The sequence below is a fragment of the Clupea harengus genome, chromosome 9 (assembly GCF_900700415.2).
Source record: "Clupea harengus chromosome 9, Ch_v2.0.2, whole genome shotgun sequence".
In the NCBI taxonomy this organism is placed as follows: Eukaryota; Metazoa; Chordata; class Actinopteri; order Clupeiformes; family Clupeidae; genus Clupea; species Clupea harengus.
Genome location: NC_045160.1, coordinates 14191365 through 14214154, shown reverse-complemented (window position 1 = coordinate 14214154; position 22790 = coordinate 14191365). Strand labels below are relative to the sequence as shown.

At 45.4% G+C, this 22790-nt stretch overlaps 1 protein-coding gene across 1 annotated transcript; it reads right to left on the bottom strand.

Annotated features, from left to right (window-relative positions):
• Window positions 1-3792: 3792 nt before the first annotated feature.
• kcnj5 (potassium inwardly rectifying channel subfamily J member 5) lies at window positions 3793-22127 on the bottom strand. Its single transcript, XM_012826687.3, has 4 exons — window positions 21582-22127; window positions 14136-14218; window positions 11100-11973; window positions 3793-5964 (listed from the first exon to the last, which is right to left on the bottom strand). Exons 2-4 carry the CDS (start codon window positions 14196-14198, stop codon window positions 5579-5581), a joined length of 1323 nt encoding a protein of 440 aa, XP_012682141.1. The 5' UTR covers window positions 14199-14218; window positions 21582-22127; the 3' UTR covers window positions 3793-5578.
• Window positions 22128-22790: the final 663 nt, after the last annotated feature.

Here is a 22790-nt window from a genome sequence, read left to right as displayed (position 1 = left end):
TTATTTTATTTTACAGTATGGTGGATTTTACATTCCTGCTTGATTTGAATGACTTCTGACTTGAACGCAAAAGGCTCATAACATTGTATCTCTGTTTGATTGAGCAGAATGGTGTTTTCAGGTACAGCACGTCCAAATGAATGAAAAGAGTATGATATAATACGGACGTATCTTTTTTTTTTTTTTATATATTCTTGATACCTTACCAAAGTTTGGCCTCGACATCTGGTCTACATTTGAGAAAAGACCGTAACACTTTATTTGTCTGTGTGCATGAGACTGAAATGACACTGTCCATAACCATGACATGACAACTGTCATAAACATGGAAGAGTCTTTATAATTGTTTATGAATGTTGTCATTAAGTGTCATTCGGTAAATTATGTAATTTCTAATGTCAAGTTGACATTGTTTGGAATGTTTTTGTTATGACAACTTGACATTAACCAAGATAACATAACCTCTCAACATCTTTGTTATGACAACTTGACGTTAGCCAGTTTAGCGTGTACCTCTTGTTTAGCCCCCTGTGCCATCCCAGCCCATAATGGAACATTCAGTGCTTAGCGTAATGTGCTTACTCATCAGTTTGTGGCTCAGTGTATGTAAATGTGTCTCGTTTGGGCTTACCGGACCTCATCACTGGCACTGGCAAACAGGAGAAGCGCTACACTCATGGGCTTGTCGGTACCTCCAGCTGGGACCTTCACCATCTGCTGTTGACCTGGATGTACACACACCATCCGCTCTGGGCACAAGCAGACAACCAAAGATGAATGAACATGATGCCAATATTATTCTTTTACTGTACCCACTGTAGTGAAGACGCTGTACGACTTTAAGTTCTCCACAGCCCGTCTCCCTCGATCACTCCCAGTGCCTCTCAACTTGCTTTACTCCTCATTTTTAAACCTCCTTAGCCATCTAAGGACATCCCAGCTCCCCCTTGGAGTTTCAGTGTTATTAACCATCAGTAGAACTCATCATTTACCGTGTCAGTTCATCTCTTCCCCTCCTTCACTCTCTATCTCTCTCTCCACTCATCTGTTCAGATGGAGGGAAGATCCAGAGGGCTCAGCAGGCGATCGGCTCTGCACTGCCCAGCAGGAGCCAGAGCCAGAGCCAAGGAAATTCCCCAATCACCATTCCGCGCACACAATCCCTAACGCTGGCTGTAGGTATCTCTTGAAACTGTGGACTCATCAGCGCATGTTTTGGGGAAAGTTCTGTAATTTATGTCATAACGAATTAAAGTTGGAGGCGTCTCTGTCTTTCAGGTTGTCTCTCTGGGGAGTTTTAACGAAGTGCAGAAGGTGCACCACAGGTACCGGTTCTCTGAGATTCCCTCTGCTTATTAAACAAACCCGTGCTACAGTACATCACATCAGTAGGCACAGCCGTCCTCTACGGGCTGCACATCTGACTAACCTGAAATATTCACATACTGTAGTCCGAGTTTAATTCATGGAATAAGTTACCCTACGCAATAATTTAGATTTATCAATAAGAATTTTCCAATGATGTGTCCGGAAATGTGTGGCACATATGTGTGTGTGTGTGTGTACATTACACAGCAGTTACATTAATCCAGCTCCTTCAAAAGGTAAGTCACGTCCATTCTGTTCGGAGGACATGCATTTCACTTAGCTGAAAGAAGAACATGGTGCTCCATCACAGTGACATTGCACCACCCAAACTGAATTAAACTCCTCTGCTCCATCTGTGGATAAGAACCACAGAATGATCACACTGTTAGGCTTTTGTTTGTGTCAAATGAGTCAGACCTTTCGTGCACCTCTGGTTTGTGGGATGAAGTCTAGCTCACATAGAGCTTTGATGCTGAGCTTTACACAGGAGCTTCTGGCAGAACTGGCCTTGTCAGACAATTGCAAACTGAACCTTATGTGTTCTGAATATAGACATATAGACTATGTGAAATATGCCACTGTAAGTGTCCATCAACTGCCTTCAGTGTGCTGTGAACAGACAAAATGACTGAGGAAGAGATGCCAGTATCTTTTCAAAAAAGTGACTCCTTACTGTCTCTCTTGTTTCTACCAAAGGTGTCTTTTCATAACAAAAAAAAATAAATCAATACCACTAAAATAATGAGAACTAGTTTTGGCAAATGTGTAGGCTGTTGATACTGAGAGTTGGCGGCTATGCTGCCTTGTTGTCTCCACTCCATTTCGAATAGAATAATGAGGAAACTTAAAATACATCATTTTGCTCCAAATGTGTGACAATCAATCCAGCCATGCAGATCCAGTCACCTTTATAATGAACACATGTCTAATGTCTATGGTGGCCCTGACCTCCACATTGTATGAGTGCCTCCCGGAAGTCATAATTAGCCGTTGCAACTGGAGCTCAGAGATCGTTCTCCTACAAGCCACTTGGTTTTGTTCATTATTTCAAGCGTGGCTTTAAGTGCTGTACACTAATAGGGCATCAGATACTGTATATGACTCAATATATATTCTCTCTCAAGTATTTTACTCTGTCTGCATTGGAGTGGAATACTTGCACTGGTGATGCCAATAAATGTCACAGATCACAGTGTCCCCACATTTACATGGTAAGATACATATAAATGATACTATTACTATACTATATTCTATCAAATCTATACCACAAATAAGTAATTTCTAAATATATAAAAATATATATATAATTGTTCCGGCGGTTAGATGGGGTGTCCTGGGAAATAATACTGTACATACACATTTCTATGTGATTTGATTGTCACAATTTATTCGGTCTGTCTCTGCAGTGTGTTCATATGCGTTTTGCATCACTGCGCCTGAGAAACAATTTATTATAAATGTCTATTTCTGTGTGTCGAGTGTCTGAACATCTTTGTCTTGACCCACGTTAGCCTGTGTGAGTGTTTTCCACATATATAGCTGTGTGTGGTGTTTGTCTCTGTGTTTTGAGTGTATTAGGGTGGATAAATCTGTTTATGATACAGCACACAGAGGTCAGCAGATAGACCCATCACTGTAGTGCTCAAACCGACAGAATAGAAACCACCCACACGCTTTTTTCCCTCCGAAGTTTCATTTTCCCTCTCCAACAGGATGTTCTGTTCGTGTTTGTTAAAAGGCCACCGGGCTATTTCTTTGCTCGTCAGTGTGCATTATTTAAAAGTGAGGAAACTGCGTGTCTAGCATCTTTAGGAGTAGTAAGGTACTCAATGTATTGTGCTGCGTTCTGTCTAAGTCTGCCCCTCCACCAGCTCTCTCCTTCACACATACTAACAGATCGATGTCTATCCTCCAGCAAGCATTCCACTGGCGAATCTCTTTCACTGCCTTCTGGTAAGAATGTTTGAGAAGTGTTCTACAGGGTACCGGCTGACTGTTGCACAAGGCTCAAAGTCTGCAGATGAAAATGTGACTCTTTCGTTCGTTCCATGTTCCGCTACATTTCTCATTATTTGTGTATGATGCTCATGGCTTAGAGCTATACAAGTAAACAAGCACTGCCATCTTGTAAGCTTAGATGTCTGTTGTGTTATTGAAGGGTGTAAGCCGTGGGTTTGTCCATAGACCAATATGGTTGGTCAATAAAAATGACATGAATGATTTTGTATTCCTGCTTTGAAATTCCAATACTAAGCGCAATCTCACCAAACTAAAGCTGCTATTATGAAAGCAATATGTCTACTGTATTTGTGTGGGTACAGTCTCTTTCTCTCTCCTTGTCTCTCACTCCCTCCACACATACACACACACACACCCACAGAGATTTGGACAACTGATATTCAACTGAAACATTTAAACTAAAAATAGAATCTTTTCAGAGTTTATTTCCATGACAACACAGAAAACGGATAACATACTGGCTATGGCAGATGTTTTATCTAAAGATTAGGGATCACATAATTTATGCAAATGGCATAAATATTGTGCTACACTGTCACAGTGAATTAAACGTGTTATAGGAAGAAATGGCTGTCCGTATTGGCATTTACCAGGTAGATGTATGGAACTTGGACTTAATTAAAAACGGGTTATAAATAATTGCAAAGACTTCCTAACTTAAATATCGGCAAATTTCTACACAAGGTAAGATAGAGCTTTTGGTTGAAAATTGCATGCCTTAAAAAATACCCTGTATTGAAAGTGTATGTGATTTTCTCTGAATTGCTTCATGCTCATTTAAAACAAACCATTATACCTTTTAATAAATAAGATTAAGATGACATAAGGGATTGGTAGAGAGCGAGGGAGTAATGACATAGTAACATTGGTTATGCCTTCTCTCTCAAATGCAAAGGCAACTGTAGTTGCTTGAAAGGAGGTACAGCTTTGGGTTTCATATAATCTTATTCAGCTATATGTCAATAGTCTCCAAACTTCTAATCAACCAATATAAGTCATTATCAATAAATAATTCAGTCATGAGGACAAGGCTCATGGTTCTGTCCAATTTTCCTTAAACATTTCTCAAATTATTAATAAATAATTCGGAAAAAAAAAGCAAGTTGAAATCTGTGGCGAATCCAGAAAGAAAAATGTGTCAACACATTGTGAGAACATGCTGCATGTACACCTCTGCCTTAGAACCTCTCCATTCAAATGGGACACGAGTCGCAACAGAAAAGCAATGACCGGACACATGCACTTCGCTCTTGTCCTTCTTATTTCTTAAACCATGAGTGAGGAACTGATGTTGTGCTTCTGTTTACCGTTTACCGAGACACTGTATCGACCCACCATATTTGGTTAAAATACAAGTGGACTCATTGTGAATAATTAATGTATAATTCTACTACGTGAGGTGGCTTATAAGGTTGTGTGATGGATAAACATACAGTGTTTTGACTGAAAGAAAAGAAACAAAGTGATGGCCCGTGGTGCCTTCCAACACCATATGTTTCCACATACAACACCAGCTAAAGCACAGCCTCTATATTGCCTTGCGTTTCTGCAGTGGTGGAGGGGGTGATGAAAACTAATGAGCCAAAAGAACCTGAAACCTTTCCTTTGTTTTCCCAGGGCTGTGTAAAAGTGTTGGAAAGTTACAGGGGAGGGGAGGGTGGGTTAATCGGACCTTAATCAAGGGTGCCACCACAACAAGTCTCTGAAGAAGGAGGACTGCATCATTCGTATGCTGTGACACTGATATTCATAGGTTATTATGGCTACCTGTTCAGTCTTATATTTATGGCTACCTGCACACCTCTTTGGGTGTAAAAATATATGTGGCTGACTGGTGTACAAAAAGATCGTCTGATCAACCATGAGTGTGTGTGTGTGCATGAAAGAGTTTGTTTATGCTCTGTCAGTGCGTGGTGCTTAATTGTGTGTGTGTGTGTGTGTGTGTGTGTGTGTGTGTGTGTGTATGTGTGTGTTCGCAAGCTTGTGTGTTTAACTGTATAACTGTATGTATGTGTGCGTATGCGTTATTCAAAATGGACTCTAGTTTTCCATATACATTAGGTAGTCATTCTAGAGACGGGTATTGCATGAACATTGCGGGATCATCTCCACGTGATGGGATGGAACAAAGCTTTTGCCATTAAGGTCTACACGTAGCCCTGTCTCTGTGAGTCTGTGCGCCTGGACGCTCTTAGGCCTTCTCCTCCATGGTGGCAGCCATGCCATTGATGGTCTCGCTCCCTCTCTCCTCCGCCTCCCCCTTCTCCTCTGTCGCCGTCATCGCCGTCATTTCCTTCTCCTCGGCGCTGATGAGGGGGTCCCGGAGCGAGGGGGGGTTCTGGCTGTGGTGCCGGGGCTCCGGCGAAAAGAGGGAGAGCTGTGGGAAGAGCTGGCTGTCCCTCAGTCTGGCGGCCAGCTCCTTGGCGCTGCAGGGCGGCGTGCAGGTCTCGTAGATGTCGTGGAAGCTGTTGTAGTCCACCTCGTAGAAGCCCTTCTCCAGCGAGAGCACCGGCGTGAAGCGGTAGCCCCACAGCACCTCCGAGTCCAAGTAAGAGCTACGTGCCTGGCAGGTCATCCCTGTAGAGGGATCGCACACACACACACACACACACACACACACCGGACACACGCACACACAAAAGGTTTAGCATGCATATGTCCATGTATGCAGGTATACGCAGATGCAAAGACAAACATATACAGACGAGAACACCACACACACACACCCACACACATACAGGTAGAGACAGGGGTGGGGAAAGGGAGAGGGGAGATAAATTATGAATGCCTTGGGCTCTCTCTTTCCAAGCTACGGCAATAGTTTTATGATGTTATGGCACTGAAAAAGAGCCGCCTGTCCATCTGTAAGAATCCAAGATGAGAACCTGTCGTAATCTTGAAGTGATCACTGGTTCATAACAAACTACTGCTAGGAGTGGTGAAATGAAAAAGGAAAAATTCAACAAAAAAAAAGCCTCGGTTTGGTTAAAACAAATCAAAAGATCTCCATGGACCCACAGCAACATGGAAGGAAAGGACTGATGAGAGCAATTTGCTCCACTTGGAGATAGTGAAAATATCTATACCAGTTCTCTAGTAACAACGTTTCTCCCCTTTAAAATGGAATCAATTAAATGGGAAGAACAGAAGGGCCATTTGGAACTGAGTCATTTGCAGGAGAGGCTTCTCACGAGTGTGTGCAGTGATTATATGAGTATGAGTGCTTGTATTGATTAAACTCCAGTATGGGTGCATGTGTTGACTAAATTACATTCCAGGCCTTGGAAAAGGAATATTCTGAATGAAATGTTCCCTGTCTCAAGGCCCTGCATGAAACCCATGGGTCATTATATTCATACTCTTAGGCTTACTCTAAACTGCCTTGTTATTTGACATTAATTGGCTTCTGTTTCTTTCGAATCTGGGGAATACCTTACATTTTTATAACAGTATAGCGATGTGTGTGAATTCATCAATCATTCTCTTTAACTCCATACTATCATTGAGAGTCTGAGCACTTGTGTGCTTGTGATGGAACGGGAAACTGACCTGCTGTGGAAAGCACAACCGAGGTCACACGCGAAACCTAAACATTTACACATCAACAAATCATGTAACAAGACTATTCTCTCTATTTTGTCCTAATGCGCTTGTTTGGTGCCTGGAAAAACAACCCCAACCGTTCACACTTCTCAGAATTCGACAGACAGACAGTGTTGCCATCATACCGCCGGGCGAAATGAGCCGCGCGTTTGCTTGGCCTCTTTGAAACAAAAGCGCTATCAGCAGCATCAGTGTTGTGCAACATCTCGCTGGGCTCACTTAGCTCTCAGTACGGCTGCACCCCCTTGGCAGGCGGAGCTGTAATTCACGTTTCAAGACATCCTCTGAATGGGGGGGTGAGGGTGACACCTAATAGGTTTGAATCGCGCACCTGTGTGTCAGACAACCGCTATCAACATCACGCACTGCATTTTTCTGCAGGCCAGGCGATGGCAACAAAAGAGTTCCTAATTGCAGGGCTTCTATATTGTGCAGCCAGGGAGCTGCTCATGGAATTCCACAGCAGTAAAAAGAAAACAAAAAAAGCTTTTTTTCGAGCTTGCAGAAAGACCACTGAGTTTGAAATGAAAACGCTCCAAACAGGCTTCCCCTCTCGGGCTCAGGTGCTTATGATAGCAGCTGGGAGAGGTGAAGAATTGTGTGTAGGAGTGTGATGGGGCTATGCGGGTCTCTACTTAACATTTTTTTTTAAAATGTAAATTACAGCATGTCTATTCAGCGTGTGGGTGTGTGCATATGTGTGTGTGCTGTATGTGTGTGTCGACTGGGTATGTGTGTCTGTGTGTGTGTGTGCTTCTCGTTGTGTGTCTGTATGTATGTGTGTATGTGTGTATGTATGTGTGTGTGTGTATATATGTGTAAGTGTGTGTGTGTGTGGATTTGCATGTATGGAGCCTACTTGTCCCTGGGAACTAGTTAAGCATCTGTGCTGGGTGCTCTCTCCTTATAAATAGGGAGGCAGCACCTGGGGGCCAAGGTTCCTCCGGCTATTTGTGGAAGGCAGTTTGGCGACAACGACAATGGCTGACACCCAGGAGCCTCTCTGCTCGGAAAAAAGCCCCCCCCCCCCCCCCCTCCGCCACCCCTCCACCATCACCCTCTCTCTAGATGGAACAGCTCTCAGGAGGGGGTGGATAAGAGCAAAAGTGTTATTTTAATTTGTGTTTGTATGCAAATCAGATGGAGTGGGACACTGACAGATAAAGGCGATTTGGCAACTTTCTGTTAAACTTCGCTGGAGAACAGCTCTGGAGTGACGCAGCATTTTATTCAAAGCACAAAACACAGCAGTCATTCTCAATGTGGTTTTGATCTGACATTGGAATCTGTGAAAGCTGACTCGTCTCCACTCTGCTCAAGGAATGGATGAGTCTTTGAAGGACTGGAATTAGCCAAGGCTGCATCTCTTCTGTTTTATCAATAGGGATTAGCTAATGGCATCAGTCCAGACACTTTATTGCATATCCTAGAAATCAAGACCAAATTCCAGATTAGACTGTATGTAACTGACTCTAGTGTTCCTTCTTCATAAAATTGTCTTCAGGCTGAGTGTGAATTGGACCTCCAGTAAAACTGATTCCACACATAATGCCAACAAGGCCCACTGTTCATTTTCTAACCACACCTTTAATCTTTCTGCAGGATGTGCATTTGAATTCTGCACCTGACTTCAGGCTGCAATCACCAAAGAAAACATCTTTTCAAATGGTACTAATAACATTTTCCTTAAACAATCAAATAACTACAAATCTCTTGAGACAATTACACTGTTTGTTATCCATTGCAGTGATTCAGCGTACTGTGGAATTGTCATCTGCATATTGCCTTGTGGAGAACATCATGGTATTACTCATGCTGCAGGCTGGCTGTCAGACATTGTACAGCCCCTCTATCAATCTGAATTTAATACCACACTCCTGGTGGGTGCATAAGCTGTTAGCACAGTGATTACATGGACCTGTAAAAGATGCTTTCGCTTAACATCCAGTCAGCTTAATGGAGTGGAGAGCCTCTCTCATCCATTTTTAACCACGAACCAAACTGTCAAATCAAAATGCACGAGAGCCGGACACAAAATCAGCGCCCTCAGGGTGTGTGACCTTATTACGGCTCGAGGCATCGAAACTAAGTCATCGCTGCCTCACGGGAGCAGAACTTTCAAATTGACACCAGATAACGCCGGGCTGTTAGTGGCTTAATCCGGCCAAATTGCTCACCAGTCTGGCGTATGAATCCCTTGACTGGTGAGTGGCGGCCTTGTTTGTAATTTTCGCGAGATGTGTGGAATCAATGACATTAGCTGGAGTCGTCCATGTTTCCCCCCACCCATTGATTTCCAATAGCGTGGCCAAGTGCCACTTAATGCAGAAACGGTTTGAGGAAACCACTGCAGGCTGCGAGGCCCTGTTTTGGTAGTGCCTTTGTGGAAAAACACAGGGATTGCCCAAAACACTCGAAGCCAAACTGCCCAGTGTTTTGTGAACACAACACAACCTCCTGGTCCACCAATCGCTGGCCTAGCCTTAAACTCAATCAGGACCCTTTTTACACGGTGGATCCGGACCTGCTCTGGCGTAGGCCCATTCTAGAGTCTCTTGCTACAGTGTCTTAGAGGCATTCTCAACTACATAAACAACCAACAGGCGAAAACAAATAAATCAATGCATGCATGGTCCGACACATGTGAAATAGTGCCAGATGAAATGGCTTGACTGTGATTAGCGTGTTCAAAAACAGGATGAAAGCAATCATTCCCTGCTGAATAACATTACGCCGGCCGATTATTTAGCATTTTGGCCGAGCATTCATATTCTCTACAAGTCTGCCGCCACTGCAGAATACAGTAATAGGTCAGCCTGTATAATGCCTCATGTTTAGATTAGAGCTGCATAAAGCTGTCCTTGGACAAAAGCCTAACAAACTATTTGAATTGCACATATTTACTTCGATGATCCAGTATGCCAAGGGAAGTGTATCAGGTGTAGAATGTATAAGAAGTTACAAAAGACATGTAAGGGCACTCACAGGAATTATTTTCTGTACGCATAGAGATATAGGCAGGTTTTCTATTCAATATTCTGCAACCAACTACATGTTAATGGGGAGGAAACAGCCTCCCAGCTCATGAACACAATTTAGTTCACGATTCAAAGTCTTTTAGCTCCTGGACACTATAAAAGGTCACCTAAAAGTGCAGCACTCAATTTACAATTGTATTGCTAACTTGTAAGTTGCTTTGGATAAAAACAGTTACCAAATGACAAAATGCAACGATGTAATGTAATACTTACAATATGGCACAATGGCTTAAAGAGGTTTCTATATAAAGCACATGGACCAGCTAGTATAGAGAAACCAGCAACTGTAGGTGACTGGTGCAGCTCTTTCCTTATATGGGACATTTAGGATAATACGGTCATGCTTTTTTGATGGGGTTGGACACAGAAATCTGCATTACCACAAATAAAATAATGGAATGGAATAGTTGGAAAATGGGGTATGTAAATATGAGAAGGTGATTGAATTCTACTCTTCTACTCTTATTTTATTTATTTCAGAAATAAATACTTCTGCATGCTGTATCCGACTGATATATACAGCAGAAAAAGGGGAGCCTGATGCATCAGGCCCCTTACCGGAACATGCCTGAGGTGCTTTATAACTTGAGGCCATATGAACTGCCAGCATGAGCCGAGACAATACATTCATTTTGTAAACAACAACCTCAAAGGGTCACTGTGACACAGATGCAGTGGAAATACGGGTGCACGGGTATATGGAGAAATACGGGTGAAACCTCTTCACCTGACCATCCCTTTCATCTGCTGACAACCAATCCTTGTGAGTCTGTGCTCCACTCAAATGGACAAGGTGAATGGCAGAAAGCAGAAGGCAGCCCTGAAATCCTTGCTAGTCTCATCAATCATTTTGTAGCAGGGGGACTGCCTCGTGCAGACTTAATATACTTCAAGTGTTTTATTATTCTGAGACTGAAACTCATTCTTGTCACTTTTGGCATACCATCTGATCCAAAGTTGTAAACCTGTTTTCAATTAACTTTTACTGATTCGAAAGTCGGGCATTACGCTGCTGTGTTCAGACGTTTGAAAATAAAATAAATATGAGCGTTAATAAGTGTGCAACTTTACCTGTGGCTTCCACCATACCCTCCAGAATGACCACGATCTCAAACTGCTCTTTCTCAATCTGGGCCTTCGACATCTCCCAGAACGGGCTCTTCTCGTTGATCTCGTGCGAGATGATGAGCGGCGACACCAGGAAGAGCCGGTCGTCGCCCGTGTCGAAGCCGATGTTGATGTCGGTCTGGTTGAGCGGGATGAACTCGCCCTCCTTGGTTTGCTGCGAGCGGATGAGCTTGGCGCGGATCGACGCCTCGACGATGTGGGAGTTGCGCAGGTCGCCCACGCGGAACATCAGGCACAGCTTGTTGTCGCGCACGGAGATGACGGCCTTGTGCGAGAACATGAGCGTCTCGGCGCGGTTCTTGGGCTGCGAAATCTTCACGAACATGCAGCCCACCATCATGGCGTTGACGATGGAGCCGAGGATGGCCTGAATGCACAGCAGCACGATGCCCTCGGGGCACTTTTCGGTGATGACTCGGAAGCCATAGCCGATGGTGGTCTCCGTCTCGATGGAGAAGAGGAACGCCGAGACGAAGCTGTTGAGGTTCTCCACGCAGGGGGTCCAGCCCTCCTCGTCGCCGTGCGACAGGTCGCCGCGGATGAGTGCGATCAGCCACCACAAGATGCCAAAGAACAGCCAGTTGATAATGTAGACCAGAGTGAAGATGAAGAAGCTCAGGCGCCAGTGCAGGTCCACCAGTGTGGTGAACAGGTCGCTCAGGTAGCGGTAGGTCTCCTTCACGTTGCCGTGGTGCACGTTGCACTTGCCGTCCTTCTGGACGTAGCGCTGCCGCGGCTTTTTGGCCGGGTCGGCGATCAGGTGCGTGCGGTCGGTGGGGATCTGCGCCTCCCGCATGTGTTTGGGAAGCTTCTTCACCTGCCGATGAAGGGGGAAAAAAGGACACTGCTGAACATTACGATTCCTCCAATGCTTTTTTTCTGTGTCCAAACACTAAAGGAGAATGACACATCCATGACACGTTTTAATCAATGGTCAATAATTCTATGACTGTTATATAAGGTAAGACTAGATGTGTTTGAGAACTGACAAGATGATTGAATGTAAGATAGAAATAAGCTGTAAAAGAATAGAAGAGTGGTTCTCATTCGTTCTATTCTACCCTTATATTTTTTACAGGACTAGGATTCAAGAGCAGAACGAGATTGAGAGGAGACTGAATGAGCTGATAAATGGCTTACAGCATGTTCCCCCATCCCAGCCCATCGCATGTCACCTGTGACAGCATATTTCCTTAGCATGTATAATAACTCTTTTCAATCTGCCTCCCTGACTCCTTCCAATTGCACCCCTCATTGACCAGCCATATGCTGCCTCCCATTAGCTATGCGGCTCCTGCACCACTGCTAGTGCAAGGGGGAAACGAATGTTTCCTTAGATCTGCCACAACAACTCAGAGGGTCTGATGGCTAGCCAGCACGGCTGTGCTAACACTGTCGCAGTGCTTTTTGTTGCCCAGGTGTCAGAGGCGACGCAAGGACGTTCAGGCTCCCTCTTTCCATAGGCTGGCTCAGGTCCAGTCGAGAGATGTGACTCCCCATCTGCTAGCTAGCTCCTCCCAACTCTCTCCCTCCTCACCCCCCCCCCTTGTGCTCATGTGTGTGACACACAGGCAGGTTCAGGCAGGACGGCTCTGGACCCGTCCCCGATCGCCATGCCCTCCACCACACAGACCAAGGACATGCTGACATTTGGTGCCTGTGCTGGAGACAGTGTGCTAAACTGTTAATCGAAATGCTGTATTGTGTTGCTGGGAAGGCCACAGACATGGTGCAGGTAGCTCCTTAAAAGTGCTAATCGGACACCTGCATCCTCTAATCCCCTTGGCTCGGGCATACACCTGAGACCTATTTGATCACTGGGCTACAGCTCTATAAATGACAGAGATCCACATAAATCTACCACATAAACGCTCAAACACAGTCCACTATTTTCCTTCCAGTACTTTCGTTCCACTGAACATGAAAAAACAATCTACAATCTACAACAATTCTAGTGACAATACACAGAGGTGGGTTTCTGACTACATAGGATAGTTTTAGAGGGCACATTTGCTAGAATACTGTATGGTAACAGAACCATAAAATACAAAAAATACTGTGACTGAAATAACATCTTTGTTGCGTCTTTGTTCCTATAGATCAACTGAAAGAGCAAAGAGCTAACAACACCATAGCCAAAGGTTCAAAACTTCGGGAGTACACATCCTGAAAAACTAAGTATGAAAAAACACTATGTCGATCTGTATTATGTTCTAAGTAGCTGTGGACAAAAGTGTTTAAGTGTCTGAATAAATGTTCACATATGATGTTCACATATATGTTGCAACTGATTTATCGACAGCAGAATTGATTGCTAGGTCCTCAAGTACTAATGAGTCTTTTGACATTGATGAATTGGTAGACTAAAAGACTGAAATAAACTGGAAGAGAGAAATCAATGAATTGACCCATGGTTTAGTTATTGATAGAATGAAGGATGTGTTTGCAGCTTAATTACATGTACTTCTCTAGATGAACTTATGTCCAGAGATGCTTGACAATGTTCTCAGTTGAATTATATAGAATTCATGAAGCTTATATATGACCGTCATGTGTTTCCTTTATAATGTCTAATAAAAGAACCAACATAATTGGATGGGATTAGAATATCCTTTTTTAGGAAAATAAAGATGTCAACTTCATGATTTAAATTCTTGACTTCATAATTACACTATTTGGACAGATGCTGTGTGGTCCTTAATTTCTTGAGTAATTAAGGTACTTGCAAAGCAACACTGCTATGGAACCTGCCAGGCTCTACATCTCCCTTGACATATTTACCTGAGCAGTATTTACAGAAAAAGGATTGTATATTGATCGCAGAATGCAGTCACTGCTGTGAAATGCAATTACTCTGGTTTTAAGCATCTCTCTTTGTTAACGTTTGTTAGTGAGGAGGAGCTCTGTAAAGTGTGTGATGGTGAGGTTTGTGTTGAGAGGGATGGCCTGGAATGAGGAGACTGGGGATTGAGTTCTGACCTCGCTAGGTGTCACTCCTATCTCCATGTCGTGGTCCATGTGGATTCGAGAATCCCCTGCCATCCTCAGCTGCGGCTGTACACCTGTGTTGCATGAGAGGGAAAGATGGATAGATAGAGAGATAGAGAGAGAGAGAGGGAGGGGAGGGAGAGAGCCAAACAGAAATCAAGAAACCATCTGTGAAAAGATTGACATTACCTAGATTAGGGCGGGATCAAACACACGTTCCTCATTCCAAGGATTCAATACCAACAGTTCACACTCAATCCCGGATAACATCCAACCACACAGTGATGAAATACAAACGTTTTCAAAATACTTCAGCTCGGTCAATAGTTCATTAAGTGTTTATATCCATCTCAATTACTGCAACATGCATATTTATCATGTGAAATGGGCCTGAAAATTCTAATCGACCGGGGGCAGACACATACATCGGCAAACAGGGAGAGAGGAGACAGTACAACAGAGATTCCGAAATTGGTACAACACTAATACCTCGCCCTGGCAAGAAACAACATGTCACACACCTTTTTTTTATATTGGGAACATCAGCATGCTAATCTGTTGATTTTTAGCTCACAGGCCAACTGGGACGTGCATGTCTGTCCAACTGTGCAGGAACTGTTTGTTAACACGTGCGTCTAAAACAAGCAATTGGTCTCAGCTGTGCCTGGCCACTCCGTGCTTGTCCCAGAGGAGACTGCACATCAGCGCCAACCTAGCGTAAGCTCCACGTTTACTGGGCCAAGCTGAGCACTTCAAAAGCAGGAGACGAACGACACTCGACAGCAACACAGTCTGTCAGGAGAGGAGATGAGGAGGAACACTGATGCTGTTTTATCTGTGAATTGTCTGTGGAGATGTGCTCTTTCTAAACATATTTTTTTCCTCTTCTTTCTTTTTCTCAAAATACACTCCTTGTTGAAGATAAGGCTTGACATGCCTTTTTATATCATTTTATTTATTTTACTTTATTTTTCTACAGCATGGTGATATATAAAAAAAAACAACACTGTCACTTCCATTATATTTTCTTTGTTACATTTCATATTGACAAGGGCATTTTTGTCTCCCTCTCCTTGGCACACCATGTATTGTTTGTTTCGGTCTAATTTGATTGCTCTTAGTCTAACTTTATGATGCTGTGACAGGAAATATTATTTAGAAATTCAATTTTCGATCTGTTTTTTTGTTCCCCCTACTGTGCACCTGCGTTCGCAAAGAAACCTGACAAAATGTTATTCATGGGCATGAATTACAAAAGGCTCCAGTCATGCCGAGAGAGAGGGAAAAAATAAAATCCTGTTTTTGTTTGGCCATTTCCTATCTGTCATTTTAGATTGTTGGCCACAAATATGGATGCTGCATATGGATGATGATAGGCGCTTTATTTACAAGAACCATTAAGAGGCATTCTATAGACGACACTATACGGATGCTGCTCGTCAAGAAACCTGCTTTTGTTGTTATGCAACAAGACTCCAAATTGAGACATTGATCTGGCTGGAAATCAAATCAATGGTAACACGGTATGGAAACACATTTAACCCGACACAAATTAAACTGATTGCCGGCCCCAGCAATGGCCACACACACACACCCCTTTAACATCTCATCCATTTGTAACACTCATAGTTGGAATACAAAGATGGCAAGCTGGGGCACAGGAAATGCAAAGAGGGTCCACGCTGCAGAGGAGAGACATGTCGCACACAGCGTCCACCCAGGAATAGCCTGTTGACATTGATGGCTCTACTGCAAAGGGCAAGGCGACAACGTGATGAGCATCAGCTCCAGAAGGTACACACGGAGGAACACTGGGTCAATAAAATGTAGAAAAACCTCAGCCCCATTTGAATACATTTCGAGCCGCGCTTGCGTTCCACTCTCTCCGCGCGGAGGGGTCGCATGTATAAATCATGCTGATGACGCCGGTGAACCTGCAACCCTTTCATGCCTCTCCCCTGGACTCTGATAGCTGCACTTAGAGACAGCCGATAGCTCTGCGCAAGTGGGGAAAGATGGGGGTGGAGGGGGGGTGGGGGGAACATGCGGCGTGAACAGACTCTAGTGAGCAGGCGCTTATCTCGTCGCCCCTGAGAGGAAAGCATGTGTTTTTACTGGGCAGCTTTTAGGCTGACAGGGTGTTTGTGGTTGAGTCGGGTCTCAGGACAAGCATGGGGGGGGGGGGGGGAGGCATGGCTCAAACTCGGCCCAGAGGGAGTGCTCCGGGCATGATCCAGCCAAGCGAATACAAACAGGCTCCACATTTCCAAGAGCAAGGCCAGAGAGTCAAACCTAGAGAGAGAGAAAAAACATCTGTTCGCCTGTAGCTACCGTTAAGGGCCGATCTCTTAGGTGACCCTGATTCTGTGTTTGTGATGGGGGGGTCTTTGTGTATGTGTGTGTGTGAGCTTAGGGTTCGATGTGCTTGTGCATATTTCGAAGACGTCAGCATTCTTGTGAAAGGTGAGAGCTTGCCGCGAGCCATGCCAAGTACGTTCTTGTATCAATACTAATTAGCGCTTCAATAACACAGTCTGGGGATGGCTTAAACTGCCTTGAGAGGGCCACAGTCCAACGGACTCTTGCAGATTACTACTTAAATCGTTACTCTACGACAAAATAAAAGTCACTGCATTAAGACAGCAGGGATGCACTTCATTTGCCAGATAACCTTTCACTTTTTAATCATCTACGGGGAATGATAAAACATCGTGGTGCAGGTTTGGCAGGGACACACTCCACAGTCCCATATACTGCAGTTTTAAACCAGTGAGACATGGATACTGGGTGCAACAGCTGACAGAAATGATAATCAATACAGTACATACATCCCTCTGACTCTCTCTCTCTCTCTCTCATCTTCATCTTGAACTCCCTGTCTGGTTCACTGGAAGCAATTAATAAACCCCACGGAGAGCCAGCACAGCACTTATCCGTACTTTACCATTGAGATGTAATGTTTGCAGCTGGTCATTCATCCTATATCACAGACCTTGCAGGTTTTTATTTCTGTTTTTGGGGTGTGTGTGGGGGGGAAAGCAATTTTGAGGAGTCAACAAAATAAAATGCACAAGTCAGAGTTTGACGGAAGAGGGTACATCTAAGGTAGAGGAGTGATATCACACACACACACACACACACACACATACACACACACACACACACTCCCATTAGCTATTCAGAGACATCAGTAGGATGTTGCCATCATTCTTCCTCCTCCTTCTCCTCCTCCAGACTATGTTCATCTCTGGGAGGAATGAGAGATGGGACACAGCTCTGTACCTCTCACCACTCTGGTGTGACACTTGGAGGTCGGGCAGGCCAAGCAGCTTACCGCGTCCCTAGCGCCAATGGTAGCCATCTTGGCTGGCAGCCCAGAGGACTCTCTTGTTTTGTGTGTGTGTGTGTGTGTGTGTGTGTGTGTGTGTGTTTGTTGTGTGCATTCGCATGCACATGTGTGATCCCACAGATTCAATCACCTTCCCTAGATCACCTTCTCCCGGTTGGCTCCATCTGCACCAGATGTCCCAGTCCCAACTGAGGACAATTAGCCTAATGAAATGACAATGTCCTCCCCCTTGTCTCACCCTACCCCAACCCCCAATCCACCTCCACCAAAAAATACTGCCCGCTCCAGGCCAAGAATAGCCTCCGCAAGTTGAGACTGCACTCACCCCCCTACTCCAATCTCCCTCGCTCGCACCGCGGCGCCAAGAGGCTGGTCTTCTGAAAGTGATGCCCCTGCTGTGATGAGTGAGACTGGACAGAGGATGGGGGAGCCATGGTTAACCAGCTGCCAACCACTCCAGAAGGCATCCTCCACCAGCATAGTGTTCATGTGTGTGTGTGTGTGTGTGTCTGATGGCTAGATGTGTGTCTACCTGGAGATGTGTGTGTGTGTGATTGTGTGGTTTATGGTTATTTGCGTTTGTATAGGTGTCTATGTGAGTGTGTGTCTGTGAGTGAGTGTGTGTAGGTGTCTGTGTGTGTGTGTGTGTGTGTGTGTGTGTGTGTGTCTGAGTGAGTGGTTTTAAAGTAAAACCAAGTGGTGTGACACTTCTTCCCGGCTCTATCGGAGTGCTCGGCAGCTCGTTATCATTGGCTGCCTGGTGTGGGTGAGGGGAGAGGCGTGCTTGAGGGATGTGTTTAGAATGGGCAGGGATGGAAGGCAGGGATGGAAGGCAGGGATGGAAGGCAGGGGTGACACAGTCCTGACAGGGAACTGAAACATAGAAGGACAAAGGGCTGCTGATGACTAGTATGCTATCTAATATCGATATCCATCCAAAATCCATAGTGTCAATCTCCAAGCTTGACCTATCTGTAAGAAGCATAGGAGTATTGATCAGATAGGAGTGGAATTTAATCGCAACAATTAAGCCCCCAATGTCAGAAAAAAATAAATTTAAACACTTGCTGTAATTTCGACAGAAGCCCAGTAAAACAGTCACTGCGTTGTGGATTTTCACAAATGTCTTCCAATTGTGGCTGTTACAATGGCAGAAAAAAAACATCATTAACTCTTTTGTGCTATTAAGTGAATATCTGTCGCTCTGGCTCGATGCATGATGCCCTATTGATCCAGCACGCTCTGCGCTGTGACCTTTCCCGTATGGATGGGCCGAGGTGGAGCGTGACCCACAGCACCCTGCTCGCTCGCTCTCCCCATATGTCACAATAAGGCACAGAAAAGCCTGAGTGAATGAGCTCCTAGTCCTCAGCAAGCCTTCTTACCCGCACAGCGCCTGGAGTCACAGCACACTGATAATGGCTGAGCCATACTGATAATGACCAATTAGCCCGGCCAACAAGTACCTCTGTCCCCATTCCTCAGAGCCGGCGCATCAGGAGGAGACGGACGAGAATGTGAGTGGCGGGAGCGACAAGGCAGAGGTGGATTGTGAAGGGAACTGTTGGTGGGTGTGTGTGTGTATGTGTGTGTGTGTGTGTGTGTGTGTGTGTGTGTGTGTGTGTGTGTGTGTGTGTGTGTGTGTCTGTGTGTGTGTGTGTGAGAAAAGGTTGCATTCTGTTGTGTGTGTGGGGTTGGGGGTGTTCCTCTGGTGTTTTACGACACATCGTTTTTTTTACAGGATGCAGTGGTGGCGTTTGCTCTTTTTCTCCTCCATGCATCACATTTATGTGTGGCAGAGTGCGGGATGCAATATTCTTCCTCTTCTTTTCTCTCTCCCTCTCTCTGTCCCTTTCTTCCTCCCTTTCCCCTCACTGGTGGGAGAGTTAGCAGATAAACACAGCGCTCCTTTACTGAACTCAGCCCTAAATCACAGGCATAAATGTGCAGGTTGTCACTTTTAAATTGCATGAACACAGTCCATGACGATACTGTTTATGCGCAAAAAGAGATTGGATTGTTTACTATGGGAGCTGAATTAATTGAGCTTCCTATTTGGTGTGGTTGCGGGTTTTATGTTGTGTTACTGGAGGCCACTGTTCCATAGAGGCTTCAGCAAAGACCACCCCACTGTAAGGAAATGGACCATGCACACAGCATTGTTTTGGCCCTTCCCTCTTTCCATCCCCTCTCCTTTCCTTTTTTGCCTAAAGGCAAAATGAAATATCCACAAAGGAGAACATTGCATCAAAGATCAGTCAGAGTTCGCAATGGCAGATCTCCCTCTCTCTCTCTCTCTCAGAGAACTGTTTTACACTTTCTTTGGCCTTTGAAACAAATGCTTTGCCGCAACAGAAGCCAGGGCTGCATTTTAAGTACATTTTGCACGCCCCCTTGAGATTCTTCCTTGGCTAAATAAATGTCCACAATTAATAATTCAAACACTAATATAATTTGGATTGCACTTTTAAATACAGCACAAAAATAACTGCTCGCCTATGCCTACAAGGGGTAAGGGATGAGATGCATCAAGGAATGGCTGACTTTGCCACCGATGGCGGCAACACCCAGGCGTGTGATCACAGGTCAGGGGTCAGCACACTGAAGGGCAATTTCACACTGCTGAGCCTCTGCTGGCTTCACTCGCTCAGTCTCTTCATTACATTTACACGTCACAGGCCAAGCTCACTTCCAGCACCTGCGGAAATGACACACAAAAGCTGCCCACACTGGAGCATTGGAGAGAAGAGCACACCGTCATGTAACATTGTGTTTGTACACGAAAGAAGAAAAAAAGGCCACTGTTGGTTTGTCAAGCCTTTTCAACCAACTCAGCAGTTTTTCCCCAGCAGTCTTCTGTCAAGCTGTATGTCGCTGTGACTCCAGGGGGATGCATGAAAATAAATACTATATGATACGATACCCTGTCAGGGCAAGTGGTAATCATACATCCATACATTCTCATACAGTCTTTGTGTGCCGTTCCTATGGTGTGTCCTGCCTTAGCCAAGCTGCATAGTCTGGTCCACTGTTATGAAACTTTCGTTCAGAATATCTATGAGGCAGTGAGCTGTGACACAGCAGCGTGACGGAGGGCATCACAGTGCCACAGCCTCGGGCATTGCAGCTTTCCACCCATGCTAAGTACATGGGGGGGGGGGGGGGGGGGGGGGGGGTGACGGTGGGGGTCGATGTAAACCCTTCACTTGCACTTTTTCCCCGCTTCTTCTCCGATACTCAAGATCGGACACGAGCGAGACTACACCACTAGTGCGGTGTGTGTATCCCTCCCTCCATCACCCTCTCACACCTTTTCTCTTTGACCTCCCTGAAAGCATGAAAACATGTATGTATATATACACACCAAATCTCTCTCTCTCTCTTCACACACACACCTATCCCACCAATCACCCACTATGCTGTGTTTCTATATGCTAATCAATTCCAAGCTGACGATAAGACACTCGCAAAACTCCTGCATTGCACAAGGAGTACCAAAGCATCGCTAAACAATCCTCTTAAAGCACCCAAACAAACGGACAAGACAAGCAGCTACAAGAAAACATGATAAATATCTCCGTTTCAGCGGGTCTCCCGCAACTGCTGCGCCTGTGCACAAACAAGACGGAGCGGCTAACACCTCAATGACATTTACTGATTAGACACAGATGCCTGTGATCTCTGATGGGACAGAGGTCTCCTAGCGGATCCCATCAGCACTCACACGCTCACCTATGCCAGCACACTTCTCAGCACAGAACACTCTTCGCAAGCCATGCAGGACGAAAGATGTCTGATGCGAAGTGGGTAAGGACTAGGAGTGGGTGGGTGGGTGGTGGTGGTGGTGGTGGTGGGGGGGGGGGGGGGGGGGGGGGGGAAGGATGCTACGGTGTAATCAATGATGATCAGAAAAGCGATGGCAGGCGATAAGGATGCTGCAGCATGGGAAGAGAGTACGGGGGCATAGCTCGGTAACATCGTGTCTCTCCCCCCCTCTCTCTCTCTCCCTCTCTCTCTCTCTCACACTCGTTCACACTCCCCCTTTTTCACCCTTCTCTGTCTCGCTCTCCTCCGTGTCTCGCACTTACCTTCAGTTGGCCACAGAAGTAGCTGGCAGGCACCCGTCGAGGCATCTCAGAGCTGCAGCGCGTCCCTGTGTGTACTCCACCGCGGTCTCTCCGGCTTTGTTCAGGATCCGTCCTGCCTCCCCACTCTGCCTCCTCGCTCCTGCATGCGTGCGTGTGTGTGAGTGGGTGAGAGAGGGAGCAAGAGAGAGAGAGAGAGCAGGAGAGAGAGAGAGAGAGAGCAGGAGAGAGCCGGAGAGAGGGAGCATGTGTGTGACTGTGAGTGTGTGTGTGTGTGTGTGTGCAGAGGAGTGAGAGCTTCCTCCCCCAGCCACCCCCCTTACACTTTTCCCTCTCTTCCATGCAGAGCTCTCGTCTCTGAGGATTTGTCCTTTGAGTGTGTGTGTGTGCGTGTGTGTGTGTGTGTGTGTGTGTGTGTGAGAGAGAGAGGAGAAACTGACAGCAAGACAGAATGTGATGGGAAAAGAGTGTGAGAGAAAGACGGAAAGGAAGAGGAGAAGAAGAGAGTGTTTGTTTGAGAGGATTTGTGTGTGACCTTGTTGTTATGCGTGTGTATCTCTGTGTGTGTGTGTGTGTGTGTGTGTGTGAGTGAAGGGAAGAGAGAGAGAGAGAGAGAGAGAGAAACACATGGCTCATTTCTTTCTGTGGGCAAAAGCATGGAGGAATGTGCATGGCAGAGAAAAGTACAGCTAGAAGCAGTGGAGAGGTATGTTGGATAATCAATTGCTCTAATACTGCAGCTGAGCAAAGGCCCTGAGGGTGAGAGTAAGAGGGAGAGCGAGAAAAACAGAGAGAGAGAGGAGAGGAAAGAGAGAGAGGACAGGAGAGAGTGAGAGAGAGAGGAGAGGAGAGACAGAGAGAGATGGAGAGACAGAGGAAGAAGAAATGTCAGGATTGTGAGCTGTTAGAAAGTGGGCACAGAGAAGAAGAGCATGCACAACACTATTGTTTTTATTCCTAATGTGTGTGTGTGTGTTTTTTTTTCTTTCTTTCTCTCCATAGCAAGGTCAAGAGAGCTGAGCGGTCTCCTCCACAGCTCGGAGAAACATGTCAAGCGAGGTTAAGCAGGGAGGGAGAGGTATGCAGGCGGGCTCTACGCATCTCTGTCTTCACAGGCTTTTCACATGGAAATCAGGCAGAGATTTATGGCTCTGCAGCGCCTTTGTTACCGAGCAGGATCACACTCCGCTCATGCAGGGCCAGTTGAGATTT